The 17,359-nt window shown below is 49.1% G+C and overlaps 2 protein-coding genes across 4 annotated transcripts in view; both read right to left on the bottom strand.

The window, feature by feature from the left end:
• LOC101935647 (perilipin-2-like) overlaps positions 1-587 on the bottom strand; it is a 49,425-nt gene extending 48,838 nt beyond the window's left edge. The window contains exon 1 of the mRNA XM_024106987.3: positions 269-587. The gene's annotated coding sequence lies outside the window, so the exon portion shown is untranslated. The remainder of the gene's footprint in view (positions 1-268) is intronic.
• Positions 563-17,077, bottom strand: PEX11B (peroxisomal biogenesis factor 11 beta). Of its 3 annotated transcripts, none has more exons than XM_024106988.3 (5): positions 16,990-17,077; positions 16,478-16,528; positions 4,809-4,924; positions 4,322-4,523; positions 563-2,228 (listed from the first exon to the last, which is right to left on the bottom strand). In XM_024106988.3, the coding sequence occupies exons 3-5, from the start codon at positions 4,825-4,827 to the stop codon at positions 1,862-1,864; spliced, it is 588 nt and encodes a 195-aa protein (XP_023962756.1). In that variant the 5' UTR covers positions 4,828-4,924; positions 16,478-16,528; positions 16,990-17,077; the 3' UTR covers positions 563-1,861. The 3 variants fall into 3 exon arrangements, with proteins under 3 accessions (XP_023962756.1, XP_065430726.1, XP_005293689.1); XM_065574654.1 differs by lacking the exons at positions 16,478-16,528; positions 16,990-17,077 and adding exons at positions 13,103-13,294; positions 13,573-13,681; XM_005293632.5 differs by lacking the exons at positions 16,478-16,528; positions 16,990-17,077 and adding an exon at positions 13,103-13,430.
• Between the last annotated feature and the right edge of the window lie 282 nt (positions 17,078-17,359).

Below are 17,359 nucleotides of genomic sequence, written 5' to 3'. Positions count from 1 at the left end.
ATAGGATAGGATAGGATATCAGTGGGATTTTAATGTCCAGGGGGTTGGAAAGAACAGGCCAACTTCTCAGGCGATGCAAGTCAGCTCCACTGAGGGACCACCACCCATTTACACCAGGTGGAAACCCGGCTCAGAATCCTCATGCTGTCACAAAGATCTGGGTTCAATTCCTGGCTCTGCCAGTGACTTGTCTACCCTTGGGTGGGTCACTTCACCTCTCTGTGCCTCTGTTTCTCAGCTGTAAAAAGGGAGATAATATTAGAAATACCTCAAAGAGGGGTTGTCCTGAAGGCATGGATGAGTCCTGAAGGCATAGGAAAAAAAGCACTGATCGCTAAGAGCATCCAAGCGTACAGCCCGCGACAGTTTAAACGCAAGCAAGATCATTCTCATTACCCTACATACATCATTAAAAGAGAGATCACCGAAGAACGCAGTGGCGTTAGGTATAAATGCAATCCTTGGGGCTCAAGATCTCTCTGCAGCCAGATCAGCCATCAGTCTGGAGGGCTGCGTTGATGATCTGACTTTGCACAGAGAAACAGAACTCTATAAACTCCAGTAAAGTGGTAATTTCAGATCAGCACGTATGTTTATTACGAAAACAATCTCAATACAGATTTTCATTCAAAGTTAGCACTGCCCCATTTGTTGTCTCCTCCTCTTCAGTTTATTAAAGTACACCAAAGAAGCCATTAAAAAAAAACAGCGGGGTGAGCATTTGGCTAGCTGGGTGAACAGGAGTGCAGGCACAGGAGGGTAGGTCTGTGTTATTCCTACTTTACAGAAGGGGAAATTGAGGCACAGAGACATGAAGGTCCACAGTCATTCAGGGCACAAAGGAAAAAAAAAAAAAATAAAATAAAAACAGAACCAGGAGTCCTCAGTCCTGCCCCTGCGCCGAGATCACACCTCATCTTACAGTCTCTACCCATTGCTGCAAATTGGTGCGGATCATGTCGGTTTCACTTACCCGCTTTCACAGGTCACCATGCTCCATACCTGAACATCCCTACGTGCTTTATAAAGAAACAATGGAAAACTAGAGCCAGACTGAAACAAATAGGAGAGGCAGGAGGAGAGACTGAATATTGCTGTTTACCTTTGTTTTCCTACCATCAAACCAAACCTAATGTTGCTGCCAAGGCAGCAGGAAAATCCACGGTTTCCAGGCATGGCAGAGGTGTCAGAACTGGGGACGGCATCAACAGGAACGGCTGGGAATGCTGCAGCCTGCACTCTGCCAGCGCACACAAGGACATGCCATGTCATGTCATCACTGTTAAGTGCCGCAACTCCGCGAGCTTCCCCGGCACCTTTCAAAGTTACCTGGCACCTTTCAAAGTTACCTGGCATTCCTAATAAACCGGGACTTAGCAATCCACCTCAGGAGTCTCTAGCCACAAACTCCAGGCGCTTGTTACTCACAGTACTTCAAGGGTTATATTTAAAACAGGACTTCCACGTGAAAGGTGCCAGATGGACAGGCGTGGAGACCAAAGTCCACTCTGTATCCACAGACCAGGTAGTACACGGGCAGCAGCAACGAAGGCCTCCCCTACTCGCTACCTCCTGGCTTTACAGGTGGGGAAACTGAGGCATGGAACTCCTGTAGGGACAAGAGGGGAGCTCAGTCTCCATGGTTCATCCGATCCCTGGCTAAGGCTGGGAATTAGCATCAATTCTGGTGGCGGACCGTGAATGCTTGTCCTATCATAGGATTGAGCCCCTGCCCCGAAATTCACTGCATACCAGCCACTGGATAGTAGCAACCTTGGACCCCTAACATCCTGGGCTGGCCTTGAACCGGTAACAAAGGCGAAGGTTCCACCTCCCTCTACCAACCTGCCAGTCCTCCCGGTTAAGGTTTAAGTTTGAGCCAGGGGTGAACGATGGTGAGGATAGAGAGGATGGAGGAGGTCAGCCCGCACAGCCCCACAAAGCCCGGGTTGGTCTTGTACAGCCCCAGCTTGTCCAGCGGGATGAAGATATCACAGGCGTTTTTCACCACGTCCACAAGCAGAGGGGGGTTGCTCCTCAGCACGTGCACAAGAAGGTGCAGCTGGACTTTCAGCCTCAACACCAGCTGCTGGAGACTGGTGTCTGCTCGGAGCGCGTGCCGGGTCTCGCTGCCCTTCGCACGCTTCCCGCAGGCCTCGCGCTCCATCAGGAGCCGGATCTCGTAGGCATCCCGGCTCAGGTTCAGGATCAGTGCAAAGAAGTAATATCTGAAAGGCAGAAGGGGGAAGGAGAGAGGGTTTATCAGCTAATATTTACTGTCCACTGAAGGGACAAAACTCCCACTGACTCCAACAAGAGTTATGAGTCAGCAGCGTGCCCTCCTTGCCAAGAAAGCCAACGGCATATTGGGCTGTATTCATAGGAGATTGCCAGCAGATCGAGGGAAGTGATTATTCCCCTCTGTTCGGCACTGGTGAGGCCACACTTGGAGAATTGCGTCCAGTTTTGGGCCCCCCACTACAGAAGGGATGTGGGCAAATTGGAGAGAGTCCAGCGGAGGACAATGAAAATGATTAGGGGGCTGGGGCACGTGACTTATGAGGAGAGGCTGAGGGAACTGGGTTATTTAGTTTGTAGAAGAGACGAGCGAGGGTGGGGGGGGATTTGATAGCAGCCTTCAATTACCTGAAGGGGGGTTCCAGAGAGGATGGAGCTCGACTGTTCTCAGTGATGGCAGATGACAGAACAAGGAGTAATGGTCTCAAGTTGCAGTGGGGGAGGTCTGGGTTGGATATTAGGAAACACTATTTCCCTAGGAGGGCGGTGAAGCACTGGAATGGGTTACCTAGGGAGGTGGTGGAATCTCCTTCCTTAGAGGTTTTTAAGGTCAGGCTTGACAGAGCCCTGGCTGGGATGATTTAGTTGGGGTTGGTCCTGCTTTGAGCAGGGGGTTGGACTAGATGACCTCCTGAGGTCCCTTCCAACCCTGATCTTCTATGATTCTAAGAGCAGGGTGGCCCCCTAAAGCTACGTTACCGCAGCTGGGGTGTGTGACTGCAGCAAGTGCAGACACACCTGAGCTAGTTTTAACAGAGCTAGTGAAGCAGCAGCAGCATGGGCAGCGGTCGCTTGAGTACATACCCAGGGTGCTGGCTAGCCTGTGCCGCTGCCCATGCCGCCATTGGAATGAGACTTGGCTCTATTAAAGCTACCTTGGGCATGTGCGCACGTGCTCCGATCGCACCTCCCGACGGCAGCGTGGACAGAACCGAAGCATCTTCATCGGGATATAACTGTAGGACGTATTGTTCAGTGGCCAGTCTACAGGTCGAGACACCAGGACTCCTGGGTTCTATTCCCAGCTCCTAGCTGGACGTGTGACTGAAGGCTAAAGCAGTGGATTGGGTTCTACTGGAATGACCTTGGAGGAGTCCCGTCACCTCTCTGTGCTTTGCTTTAGCCAGCTATTGGACGGATGCACCGCTTACCTCTCCAGGGGGTGGGAGGCTTCATGTCTGTCAAGAGCTTTGGGATCTCTGGATGGATGCTAGGGAAGTGTTACTAGAATCCCATCTGAGGGTCAGCTGCGTGACAGGACACGTCACCTTATTGGAAGGCAATATGGCCAATGCAGATTCCCCCCGTCCCAGACATTCACATTCACCCAGCCTGACATGTGGGGTGTTAAACTGAGCTCACTGACACTGTGTGGATGTCAGAAGCAACACAGTTCAGTGCACGGGACGCAGCACCAGATCCTGGTTCTATTCTAAGGGCTGCCACAACCTTGCTGTGTGTCCGGGGGGGAAGGGTGAGCTGCTCTGTGTCTCGGTTTCCTCGTGTGTAAAAGCACAGAAAACGATACTTCCCCATTTCTGTGCAGCCCCGAGATCTGCAGACACAATCGGCTGTGTTCAATAGTATCACTACTGCTAATAAAGAGCCCTGGCCATTTTTTCTTGCAAGCGTAGGGGTGCTAACGCCATTGCCTTATGCAAATTCAAAACTAGGGCTTTATATTCTGCCTATTAGCACTTCCCAAGGAATTTCTACGGCTATGCTTCAATGAGCCGCAGCACAGAGTTCCTGCGGGCTGTTGAACCGTTCCTGTGGGCTGTTGAACCGTTCCTGTGGGCCACCCCAGAGGTAGCTGCAGTTCAGTGCTGGGCAACCTGTATGCAAGGTTAGCAAGGTGCTTTGGGTTGGAAAGTGATAGGGAGCAGGGAAAAGGCAGAGCTATTTCTGTTGCAACACAGCTATTGTTCGCAAGGATTTGTCGGAAACTCCCCCCACACACACACACTTACCTGACAGGATCATCCCTGACCAGGAAAAGCAAACGGCACTAGCCCAGCCTCACCTGAAGGACCGCTGACTCCACTTTTCCTGGTCCATGTGAGGGAGGAGGCCAGACTTCCCCGCCCACAGGATGTTGTCGCAGGCGAAGTACATGGCTCGGTTCAGGTTGCTGACGGTGATGCAGAAGCGCAAGACCACATCCGAGAGGTGGATGGCTCGCTTCGCCGACTCCAGGGCGTCCGCCGAGTTCCCCAGCCGGAACACTGGAACATCAAGCGGGTCGAACGAAGTATCAGCCAGACACTCCCTGCTGTTATGTCACTACTAAGCACATCACTGATGCCAAATGGGCCAGGGATCTGGGATAACTGACACATCCCTCCAGCCTTCCACGCCAAGCTGCGGGGCCACAGACCACCCCCATCCAGCATTGTGGCACAAAACTACAACCAAAGGTAATTAGCGGGGTAGGAAGAACTGGGTTTCTCTTGTTCAGAGACCCTGGAAGCCTCCCATTACATCCCCTCTGAGAAGATGATTTCACTTACGCTTGCGCCCCAGGCTCATGTGAGCCTCGAGCTGTTTGATCCTGGCGAGGAAATCAGCACTCGCTCCGTTCTTCTGCAGCGTGTAGCCGAGCAGAGTGCAGGCATACTGAGCGGCTCTGAAAGAGACAACCGAGTATAGGAAATGCACCTACTGAGACAGGATTTGCCTTAATGGATCAGTTCAGCAAGCCCAGCCTCCTGCCTCCACCAGTGGAGGATGAAACACCCTCTTCTTCCAACCCCGGTTGACTATCTATGGAGTGCTGCCCGTGGCAGGGAAGAGAGATTTCTTCCTGAGCCCTGCAATGATCATCATACTGAAGTATGAGATTCAATTACCAATATTATTACTGGCCAGGAAATTCCTGCAGCAGGGAGTTCCATAAGTTGGCCACGGGCTGAATAACTCGCCTCTCAGCCCTACGAAACCCAACACACACACACACGAGTCCAACTAGCTCATTTCATCTGAGGCTTGTTAGACCCTGAAGCGTTTAGGTTAAAAATAAAAGCATAAAGGATCTGATGGCTAACTAAGTCTGCCTGGGACCTCCGCACTCCCCGCCATGCAGAATGGACATGCCCTGAATATTTAGCACTTTCCCATTGCAGCTGCACATCCTTGGATAGCATTTACAGGCCTTTTCAAATGACCCAACATGGGCCAGTTCCTGGACTCAGCTGACGGGACCAGTTTCAATTCTGCTAAGAAGATAGTTCCTGGAGCGAAGCAGAACTCTCTCTAGACTCAATAGCTTCCAACTTATTTTCTTTCCTAGAGGAAAGGGGTAAATTCCCTCCCCTCTCCCTTTCCCTAAATAAGACCCTGATTCGGCAAGGTACTTAATGCATGGGAGTTGTTCCGGTGAAGCCGGCGTTTAAGTGCCTCGCTGCATCACGTCCTAAGTGGGCTGATTTTCAGTGGAGTTAAGCACCTGCAATGCAATGATTTCCATAGGACATGTGGGTTTTCAGCACCTCCGGAAAGGAGGCCACTTATTTAGCGGGCTAACTAGGGATAGAAAGGCCTAATTTAGGAACACAGGCCTAGGCCTGAAAGGGACTCCTGGGTCATTGCGCCCAGCACGTGCTATCACGGCCAACCCCCTCATCCCATCCCGTTCAGAAACTGATCAAGCTCCATTTTCAAACTGCTTAGAGGTTGTTTGCCCCTACAACTCCTACTGGGAGGCTGCTCCAGAACTTTCCTCTTCTGCTGGCGAGAAACCTCATTCCCAGCCTATATTCCTGGCCGGTTTATCCCTGTTTGTTCTTGCGCCGACACTGTCCTTTAGCGCTTCTTCCTCCCTGGGCTGTGTTTAGAGAGCAAACCATATCCCCCTCTCAGCCTCGGTTTTGCTAAGCTAAAAAAGCCAAGCTCTTTTAGTCTCCTCTGGTAAGATTGGTTTTCCATTCCACTGATCATTCTAATAACCCTGCAAGGACCCAAATTACCACTTTAACTGCTTCCCAACCACAGAATTATTATTGTTAGTCATATCGCAGTGGAACCTGGGGATCCAATCAGGGCCCCATTATGCTAGCCCCTATATTATTATTTATTTGTGTTAATCTTACATTAGCAAGCTAAACATTTCACATGAGCATTTGCTAAACATCTCATGGGTGTCATGGCTTTGAGGCTTCTGTATGTCCTTCCCCTATCCTTCTGGAAAGGGCACACAGAAATCAGAACAGAAATCATATGCCTTGACTTTCAGTATGTGGAAAAAATAAGGAGAATCTTGGCAAACTTCAGTGCATGTGACTTCTTAATAAACAGCTCCCTGTTTGACCATCTGGCTTGGTATGAAATTGCAGATCCGACACTTTCATCTCTGCGTAAAGCCAACGTACTTTTAACCCAGATAATAAACGTTAATGAAGTAGGACTGGGGAAAGTTGTGCCATCATGAGATCATTTTGATGCCTATGGAAGATCTGTTCCGGAGCTTAGATACCATAGTGAGAACTGCCCTCGCAACACCTAACAGAGAAAAATGGTTTTTAAATAACAAAAACTAGAAGTAGGTTCTGAGAAGCATTTGCTCAAACACTGTGCATGGGGAGGATGCAAAGACGCACTGAAGACGCTGATAAAATCTCAGCAGATGTCTATAGATTGTCTCCTCGTAAAACTTTTGGCTGGAAAATGTTACCTCCCCCAGCCTAGCTTTAAAACATTACTGTCTAATCCTGAACTGCTCTTTCGAATGAATTTAGTCCTCCCAGAAGGTGTCACGTCGATATCCAGGATTTGATCTGCTGTTTATCCCCAGAAAAGGGACAACCTGGGCAGCTTTCTCCCACCAACGAGCCCCAATTCCACCCTGGGCAGCAATGTCTAGTCTCCACAGCCAATTCAGTCCCCAGCCTCTCTGCTGAGAAGGGGGCCCAATTAGTGTCAGTTGTGGTCATGATTTGTCACTCCTAAAATGAACCTAGGAAGATCCCAGACCCAGCCATGTTCAGCAGGAAGGAATGCAGCTGCAACAGGTCTGAGGGAGAAAACCTAAATAGGGTTCAGGAGAGAAAATGAGAGGATCCCCTCCACCGCCCACATCGTCTGACAATGAGGTTTCTCCTGTTCAAATCATGTGATTCCAAGGGGCTGCTTAAGGAAGAGGAACCAGATGAGGCTGGAGTTGGAGGGAGGCAGAGCAATTGGAAACGCTTCAAGCGGATAAACATCATCTGAATAAAAGCAAGCAAAGCCAGGAACAATATGTAACATGCCTGCTGATCATGCTTGCGTTAGACAGGGAAAAAAGTGTCCGTTCATGGAGACTTCAAGGGAGGAGGACAAAACATTATGGAAGCAATTCAATATTAGATCAAACTGAAAAGAGTGTGTCTCACAAATAACGGCCCCAATTGTGAGTACAGGAACAAGGTTTGATATGAAAAGGCGCTTGAGCACGCCAGCTCCCAGGGACTTTAATGCTGCGCTGGCCCAAGCCTGCAAAGGTTAAGGACCCATGTGGGTCATGGAAACAGGACATCCCTCTTTGTGGAAGGGCAGGATCCAGGCATGTTTGCAGAGGGAGGAGTGACCAGTGTTACCAACTCTCGCGATTGTTTTGCCAGCCTGACGGTTTTTGCTATTTTCCTTCAAGTTCCAGCTCCAGGAGTCTTGGGATTACGGGAGAATCTCAGCTTAAAATTTAAAATAAAAAGGAAGTTTCTAGCCCTAAAGGCTCAGAAAACCTTTAGAGATAGAAATAAATATTTAGCAAATAAAAAGAACCAATTTCTCCCCCTTAAATCTCATGATTTCTATGACAATTTCATAATTTTGCAGGGACCAGACTCGTCATTTTTTTTCAACACTGGGGTTAGCAATACTGAAGACACTTCCCACTAAGATGTAGTCTACACTTTGACTGGGAGAACACCTGCCTTAGATTATTAAAACAAGACAACAAAAGTTGCTTCGTGCTACATTTCTTCACTAACCCCATTCTCCCATCACACCCCCTTCGTCTGCTTCTTCCACCAGCTGCACCTTGTCACAGCCCTTGACTGTGCTCAGTGCAGCAGGGACTGTCTTTACTTGTTTGTATAGCACCCATCACAATGGAGCCCTGGTCTCAGATTGGGGCATTTAAGTGCTGTGTGACACAAATAAGAAGTTTATTGGACAGTGAAACTAGTTTAACCTGTTCCACTGGGTTCCTTGTGATCTGGCTCATTGCTCCTGTGTTGAACACCCTACCTTGCAGCATAGCTCAAACTGTCCAAGTTAGGAGCTGACACTATCTACCACTGAGACCTCGTGTAGTTTAGTGGATAAAATCCTGGGACGGAAGCCAAAAGACCTGGGTTTTATTCCCAGCTTTTCCACTGACCCTGGGCAAGTCACTTCCCCTCTCCTGCTTGTTTCTCCTCCCACTCTGTGTCTTGTCTGCATGCACAACGCCTGGCACTATGGAGTCCGGAACTTGGTTGGGGCCGGTAGGTGCTACTCTAAAAGAAATAAAATATTAATACCACAACCACTGGAACGTTAAGAATCCCAGCTCTCCAGAAGAAAACTCAACAGTCTCTAGACCCAATGGTTCATAATATATCAGACCTTTAAATCTGTCACTGTCTCCTGGGTCTAGCAATGATTTTTTTAGCCCAGCTCTGGGACCGAACAAAGCAAATCAGAAATTATTTTGGGGAAGTTCTAAGGCCTGTGTTATACAGGAGGGCAGACGAAATGATCACAATGGTCCCTTCTGGCCTTGGAAACTATGAAATCCTGAAATCAGAAATTTTAGGTTCTTGAACATCTGCTTCATGCAGGAGTAACCTGCTTCTAGAAGGTATTTCCAATCACGACCATGTGGCACTGAAAACTCTGATGTCATATCCTGTGCAAGCCAGAAGCTGCCAACTAACTTCATAGCAAAGCAACAAGTGTTTAGTGCCTTGGTCTTAAGGGTTTATTAGTCATTTGTTCAGAGAGGATTATCAAACTGTCTTCTGCATGGTTTTCATCCCACCCAGCAGTCAAAACAAATAATCTTTCTGAGATACTAGTTTGCCTAGCTAGTTCTTCCCCTTTAAGAGCACCTTTCTATCCACCGATCCCAAAGCACTTTACAATCAAGCATTACAACATCCTGATAGGTATTATACCTATTTTACACAAGGGGAAACTGAGGACAATACAGTTAAGAAACTACAAGAAATCACTGATGTCAGGAACAGAACCCAGGAGTCCTGGCACCCAGTCCTCAGTTCTAACTACTAGCCAACATTCCCTCATGGAACTGTGAACAGAAATCAGGTGTCCTAATTCCCCATTCTATACTCCTTTTATTAGACCACACACACACTTTCCCCCAAAATGCCCTACATGGCTTTTTCCTAATCTAGGGGCTTTTCTGCCACATAAACTGGTGTCCATCAAACTGACTCTGTTTGATTTAGACCTGAAGGTTGGGCTTGTTTTTCCTCTTCGGTTGCCTAAGAAGTTTTCCATTGTTTATTGGGAGACTGAACTAGTCACAGAATTGGTGCTATTAATAATGTAAGAAGAGAATTTGTTTAAAACTACATAATTATCTTGACAGCAGTTCCCCTACAGGGGTCTGATCCAGCACACACTGCTTTTTCTAGTGACTAATGGGAAACTTTGTGTAGTATTTGTCAAGCTGTAATAAATAATATTTATTATTTGCAATGCAGTAGCACCTAGGAGCTACAACCATGGACATGGACCTCATGCTGCTAGGAGTATACAAACACAGAACAAAAAAAGACAGTCTCTGCCCCAAATGCACCATAAAGCTTCACCCTCCTTTGATTCGCCACAGAATACAAGTCAAAACAAGCTACCAAGAAAACAAATTCATAAGAAGAATCTTTTAAACGTTTCTCATCTCTGGCTGGCTGAAAAAGCCTACATATCTCAAAACTTGCCTGCCCCATTGGGGAAAAAATGCTTCTTATTAATTATCAGAATTTAAATCTAACCCCACAATGATTATGGAAACTTTTTTTTTTTTTAAATGAAAGCCCAAGTTGTCCAGAACATTGGGAAAAGCACGACTGGTGAACAGATTTCACAAGCACAGAAATCCTCTAAGCATTCAACCTCTCTCTAGGCTGGGACAAGGGTTTACAAGGGGATATGTAAGACCAATGCCGCTTCGAGGCAGGAAAACACTAGCTTCTCGCTGCTTACCTACAGGGCTTGCTATTCCCCGGCCTTCTCTATATACTGCTTAACCAGTTCATTGCAAAGTAATTCCAGCTCCACAGAAGAACATGACATTACCGAAGAATAGGATTATTTGGCCTGTATAGGAGGGGAAATCTAACAGAGGTGCATTATATAACATAACTATTGCCCAGCAAAAGTATTTTGTAGGATTACAAGACCAAAGAGACACTGAAAATTTTAAAGCAACACATTTAAAATAGACAAACAGAAATATACATGGCATAAAAAAAGATCAGCCAGTGGAACTTGATACTGTAGGGAGTAAAAAGAAGAACAGGAGTACTTGTGGCACCTTAGAGACTAACAAATTTATTAGAGCATAAGCTTTCGTGGACTACAGCCCACGTAGTCCACGAAAGCTTATGCTCTAATAAATTTGTTAGTCTCTAAGGTGCCACAAGTACTCCTGTTCTTTTTGCGGATACAGACTAACACGGCTGCTACTCTGAAAACTGTAGGGAGTGTTTCTCAACTGGGAGAGAGACAAAAGACAATCAGGGAGATGGCGAGGCACTGAAAGTGTTATTACAGTCTAAAGCAGTGGTCCCCAACGTGGTGCCCGTGGGTGCAATGGCGCCCACTGGGGCATTTACGCCCGCCCACGTCCTGGAGCCCAATAGGTACTGACAAGGACAACCAGCCGCCAAAATGCCGCCGAGAAGCAGCAATGCCAAAAAGCGTCGCCGCCGGAATGCCGCTGCTTCTCGGCGGCATTTCGGTAGTGACATTTCTCGATGATGCCGGTTCTCGGCGGCTGGTTGTCCAGCGCCCGCCACACTCTTCGGGGAACACGAATATGCTATTGCAATAGAAAGGTTGGGGACCACTGGTCTAAAGCAAAGCAAGTCTCATTCCCCCACTAACCTCCCCTTCAAGGACAAATATTCTCGGTCAGCCTCTCAACACACACAAAAATCAATTACACAGACTTAACACTTATCACGGATACATTTTTAACTCTTATTTTTATTTTCAATATAAAGGGATTTCAAATAAGAGGATGCCAACCTGCATAGGTTTAGCAACACTCCCGTAGGTTTGGTGGTTTTGTTGCTTTTTCCCCCACCAGCCAAACAACTCAAGTTTCTTTTTTTAAATATTAGGTGCTGATCTCAAAGATTTGTAGCTATGGTAAAATTTCATCTATTGAGTCTCATTCTTCAGGGCATGAGCTGGGAGTCCAGAAGGAAAGTCTTTCCCACAAGCCCAGAGGATAATTTGGCACATGCCATTCCCTGGGACATTTACCATAAGATGCCATGGGCACTGGGGAAACCAGACTTAGGCCTGGTCAACACATAGGTTGTTGTACCAGTATAACTGTTGGTTAGGAGTGTGGTTTTTAACAGAAAGTTATATCAGGACAATCCCCAGAGTGGATGCAGTTACACTGTTTTAAAGGGCCTTATGAGACGGGGAAATAAGCTATACTAGCATAAGTGCCCACACTACAGTGGTTGTATATGTTTACCATACTAGGACAGTTCAAGTGGTAACAACTTTTTGTGCAGACAAGTCCTTAGACGGGACTATTGGTCTGGCCAAATTCCCAAGACACCTGTTGATTATCATACAGGCAAATTTGCCTCTGTCCCGCACAAACCTCAGCCCTGAAAATATTTCTGGGCTTCTTAGTCACCCTGCAAAATCCTTGAAAATCACAAGGGTTGGGGAAAGAAGGCAGAAGCCAACCGTTCTGGTGAGCCAACAAAAACAGCAAGTGATTAGGATTCCGCAGGGACTGACGCCTTGTCTAGGCTAGAAAGGGTTTGCTGGCTCACCTTCCTCCTGGAGACATAACTTATACTGGCAAAAAAGATTATTTGCTGGTATAGCTTATACTCGTTTCCTGAATGAAACAAGCTGTGCTGACAAAGGGAATGTCTATGCAGCTTGCAACAGGGAGCTTTCCAGCCCAGATCAACAGACTCAAGTGTGAGGAGTTCATGCCAGCACCCTGAAAACAGCTGTGCTGACAGGCTTTGACATTCAGGCTGGAGCATGGGCTCTGAAGCCCACTCTCACCCCTAGGCTTCACAGCTTGAGATGCAACTACAAAGCACGGTCTACACAGCTTTTTCAGAGTCCTAGCGCGCGCACACACACACACACACAACCTCAAGTCTGTTGATCCAGGCTGGGAGGCTTGCGGCTGCAGGCTGCATAGACATACCCAAAAGGACTTTTTTTGCCACTGTAACTAAATCTACACAGAGTCTTTTACTGGCATAGTTAGGTGGGTTCAGCATGCGGTTCCCCCCCCACACACACACACTCCTGATACAGGTAGGCCAGCAACACCTTTCACTGCAGACCAGGCCTAACGCTAGTGGCACATTTGCAGCAACAGGTGACTGTTTCGACACTGATGTCCCAATGGAATTTCACAGGCCCTGGCAACTGAATTCGGTACCATTCCCGGGATGATCCAACAAAGCCAGCAACTCAGGGCACGGATTCACCTGGGGTCACCTCAATCCCTTCCCTCTGGCGCAGGGGCAACCCGCTACTCACCGGCAACCCTTGGCTTGTGAAGCCCCAGACTTCCCCCCCATATTTTGCTGGGCTGATACCACACCTGAAAACCCGCTCCTTGGCTTGGCTCTGGGCACTGAACTGCACCCAGAAATCCATGGTGCTGGTGCTCCTCCTCCAGGCACAGCCGGGCCCAAGGTCTTCGTGCCTTCCTGGGTGAGCTGATTACAGGGTCCTCACCCTCCTCCCCTGGGCCTCCCGGGGCAGCTCCGCCTGGCGCCCCTCCGCCTTGGGCCTCCCGGGGCAGCTCCACCGGGTCGGGGGTTCCTTGGGCCTCCCGGTGCAGCTCTGCCTGGCGCCCCTCCGCCTTGGGCCTCCTGGTGCAGCTCCACCGGGTCGGGGGTTCCTTGGGCCTCCTGGTGCAGCTCTGCCTGGCGCCCCTCCGCCTTGGGCCTCCCGGTGCAGCTCCGCCAGGCGCCCCTCCGCCTTGGGCCTCCCGGTGCAGCTCCGCCAGGCGCCCCTCCGCCTTGGGCCTCCCGGTGCAGCTCCGCCAGGCGCCCCTCCGCCTTGGGCCTCCCGGGGCAGCTCCGCCTGGCGCCCCTCCGCCTTGGGCCTCCTGGTGCAGCTCCACCGGGTGGGGGGTTCCTTGGGCCTCCTGGTGCAGCTCCGCCGGAGGCCCCCCCACCCTCGGCCTTCTAGTCCAGGAGTCTAAGCCGGGGGAGGACGGGTCGCTCCGTTCCTGAGGGGAGGGGGTGTTGAAGTCCCCTCCGGTCACAGGCGAGACGGTTGCAACCACTTCCGGGAATGCAACGGTGGCGCCCAGGGGTCAAACGTGGAGAAACCACCCAACGCGATATGGCTGCGCCCCCTAGAGCCCAGCAGAGGAAGGGCAGCAGCGGTTCTCCCTGTAGCCCCCGGCCCGCACCCCTTCTCTGCCTGCTCCCTGCCTGTTGTTACAGACAGGACCAGAGCCCCCTTCCCCTAGCTCGTATCTCCCAGTCCCCCAAATCAGCGCCCCCTCCTCCAGTCCACCCAATCCAGCACCTCTTCTTCCCCCAATGACCTCCCAGCACCCCCAATCCCCTCATAACTCAGCACCCTGCCTCCCCTTGCACCCCTCAATGGCCAGGGACTCATCTGTGTAACTCCCGCAAGACAATACATCTGTGTCCCCTTTACTTCTCCCCCAGAGGAAATGATAACACCCTTACAGTTAAATGTAAATAATTTACTCCCTAAACTGGGAGGAGTGGTAGATAGGCTGGAGGGTAGGGATAGGATACAGAGGGACCTAGACAAATTAGAGGATTGGGCCAAAAGAAATCTGATGAGGTTCAACAACGACAAGTGCAGAGTCCTGCACTTAGGACAGAAGAATCCCATGCACTGCTACAGACTAGGGACCGAGTGGCTAGGCAGCGGTTCTGCAGAAAAGGACCTAGGGGTTACAGTGGACGAGAAGCTGGATATAAGTCGACAGTGTGCCCTTGTTGCCAAGAAGGCTAATGGCATTTTGGGCTGTATAAGTAGGGGCATTGCCAGCAGATCGAGGGATGTGATCATTCCCCTCTATTCGACATTGGTGAGGCCTCATCTGGAGTACTGTGTCCAGTTTTGGGCCCCACACTACAAGAAGGATGTGGAAAAATTGGAAAGAGTCCAGCGGAGGGCAACAAAAATGATTAGGGGGCTGGAGCACATGACTTACGAGGAGAGGCTGAGGAAACTGGGATTGTTTAGTCTGCAGAAGAGAAGAATGAGGGGGGATTTGACAGCTGCTTTCAACTACCTGAAAGGGGGTTCCAAAGAGGATGGATCTAGACTGTTCTCAGTGGTACCAGATGACAGAACAAGGAGTAATGGTCTCAAGTTGCAGTGGGGGAGGTTTAGGTTGGATATTAGGAAAAACTTTTTCACTAGAAGGGTGGTGAAGCACTGGAATGGGTTACCTAGGAAGGTGGTGGAATCTCCTTCCTTAGAGGTTTTTAAGGTCAGACTTGACAAAGCCTTGGCTGGAATGATTTAGTCGGTGTTGGTCCTGCTTTGAGCAGGGTGTTGGACTAGATGACCTCCTGAGGTCCCTTCCAACCCTGATCTTCTATGATTCTATCTCCTGTTGGAGGGTCTCACAGCTCTATTAACATTAATGAATTAACATGCTCACAGCCTCCCTGGAAAGGAGGTCAGTATCACTGTCCCTATTTCACAGAGGGGAAAAGTGAGGCACTGGAAGAGGGGAAGTGACTTGGGTTAGGGTTACACAGCAAGCCAATGGCAGAGCTGGAAACAGAACCCAGGAGTTCTGAGTCCCAGTCCCCTGCTCTCACAACTAGACAGACTCCCCCCTCAAACTGGGAATAGGAACCCCGATTCACAGACCCTTTGCTTTAACCACTGAACAATGTTCCCTCCCTAAAGGAGTATGTTTTCAAGACTGTCTGTCCAGTTGCCACCTGTCCTAGGTAGTCAGGGCCGGCTCCAGCATTTCTGCCACCCCGCGATCGGCGGTGGCAATTGGGGAAAAAAAAAAAAAGCCGCGATCGGCAGCAGCAGTTCAGCGGCAGGTCCTTCGCTCCTAGAGGGAGTGAGGGACCTGCCGCCCATGAATTGCCACAGGTGCTGCCCTTCTCCCTTGGCCGCCCCAAGCACCTGCTTGTTAAGCTGGTGCCTGGAGCCGGCTCTGTCAGTAGTCATCTAAAGGCAACCATAATAAAACCTGCATGTCACTCTACTGATCATCTTCCGCCCTTTCACACAAAGTCTCTTTCTATCACTTTCATGCTGCTGCTGAGAGGCTCTAATTTAAAAACGTGCTGAGTAACCATTCCCGGTGGTGACAACATAGGAGAGCCAGTGGGTGCCCTCGCTTGCTTCAACTGCCAACTCCTGCCAAACAAAAGGGATAGCCAGAGCATAGTGCAGAGGGACAACAATTCTTAATTCTTTCTGCTCACTCCACTGCACTATATCTAATTACAAGCCCTGAATAAAGGCTATTTGTTCCAGATCCTCTCTCTCTCTGCGACTCCATGGGCCCCTTATAATACACTTCAATAAAAGACCATTTTATTTTCTACAGTGTCTTTCATATACATGGTATCCCAGCACGCTTCAGAGTTAAATAAATAACAGCAGAAAGATGTGAGAAAAGAGAGACATTTTCAGCTGAGATCAGAAAGCAAAATCGCTGAAGCAGAAAGATACGGGTGGGGCTGTTCCAGACTGCGGGAGCTGCAAAGGAGGAGGCTCTTGTCCAGCATTAGAGAGGAAAAATAGACACAGGTGCTCAGATACTCAGGCAATTGACATGGTGTAAAGATCTAGATATATAAATTTTAGATAGAAGATTAAATACAATTTAAATGTGATTTGATTCTTAGAGTCCTGTAAAATGTTCAGATACTTGATAGAGCAAACACAAATGCAAACCCTATCCTAAGCACATGCTTAACATATCATCACTACTTCTGTCACATACCGGAGGTCTCTATCTTTTCCCACACGTTGACGACACTTCTGTTAGCTTGTCCTGGGGATGACATATTTTGAATGGCATTAACAGGAAAAAAAAAAAAAAAGAGAGAGAAAGTGAGGAGGGGAACAGGGCCCTCCTGCTGATTCAACATAATCCAGTTACATTAATAACATCTGGTGATGCTGCTTTCCCACTCAGCCATGCCTTTAGGGGACCCATGGCTTGTGAGGGTGTAGAAGGGTTTGGATGCTTGTGAATGAGAAAGGAGTCATTTGCTGGGGATTGATCATGGGGAGGGTGGGTCTAAATTAAGGGGGGCAGATGAGATGGCAGATAGTGAGGGAGGTTAAGTGGGAAGAACGGAAGATCCCATGAGTGCTCCCTGCCATGATGTGGTGGGGACCAGCCTAATCATCTCCCCTCCGCAACCAACGACTGGAATAGAACCCAGGAGTCCTGGCTGCTTGAACCCTTTGCCCTGGGCCACACTTTCCCAGAATCCGTGGCCGCACTACCAAAATTCTCAGCACTTGGCCAAACTCCCAGAATTCCTTGCACTTGGCCACACTCCCAGGATCCATTGCGCTAGAACATGACTGTCCTTCTCTAGCAGGAGCTAGGTGGGTTCTAATTGGTTAAATCCCATAGTCCCCGCCCCCTGACAACACAACCTGGGCTGTGATTGGAGTATTATCATATTTCTCGTCTTTTTTCCAGTGAGGCGTAATTTAATTGGCTAGATTTTTCATTCCCCGCCCACTTTCATCCAGCCAGGCCACTGGTTGGGCGACCAGAGACGTCCCCGCCCCCTCAATTGATAATCTGCCTTTTGATTCGTTCGCTCTTCAGTCATCGTTAGCGATCCGGGCTGTGATTGGGTAGCTC

This window comes from Chrysemys picta, chromosome 20 (assembly GCF_011386835.1).
Source record: "Chrysemys picta bellii isolate R12L10 chromosome 20, ASM1138683v2, whole genome shotgun sequence".
NCBI classification, from domain to species: Eukaryota; Metazoa; Chordata; order Testudines; family Emydidae; genus Chrysemys; species Chrysemys picta.
The sequence above is the reverse complement of the archived record's forward strand: the minus strand, read 5'-3'. Positions and strand labels throughout refer to the sequence as shown.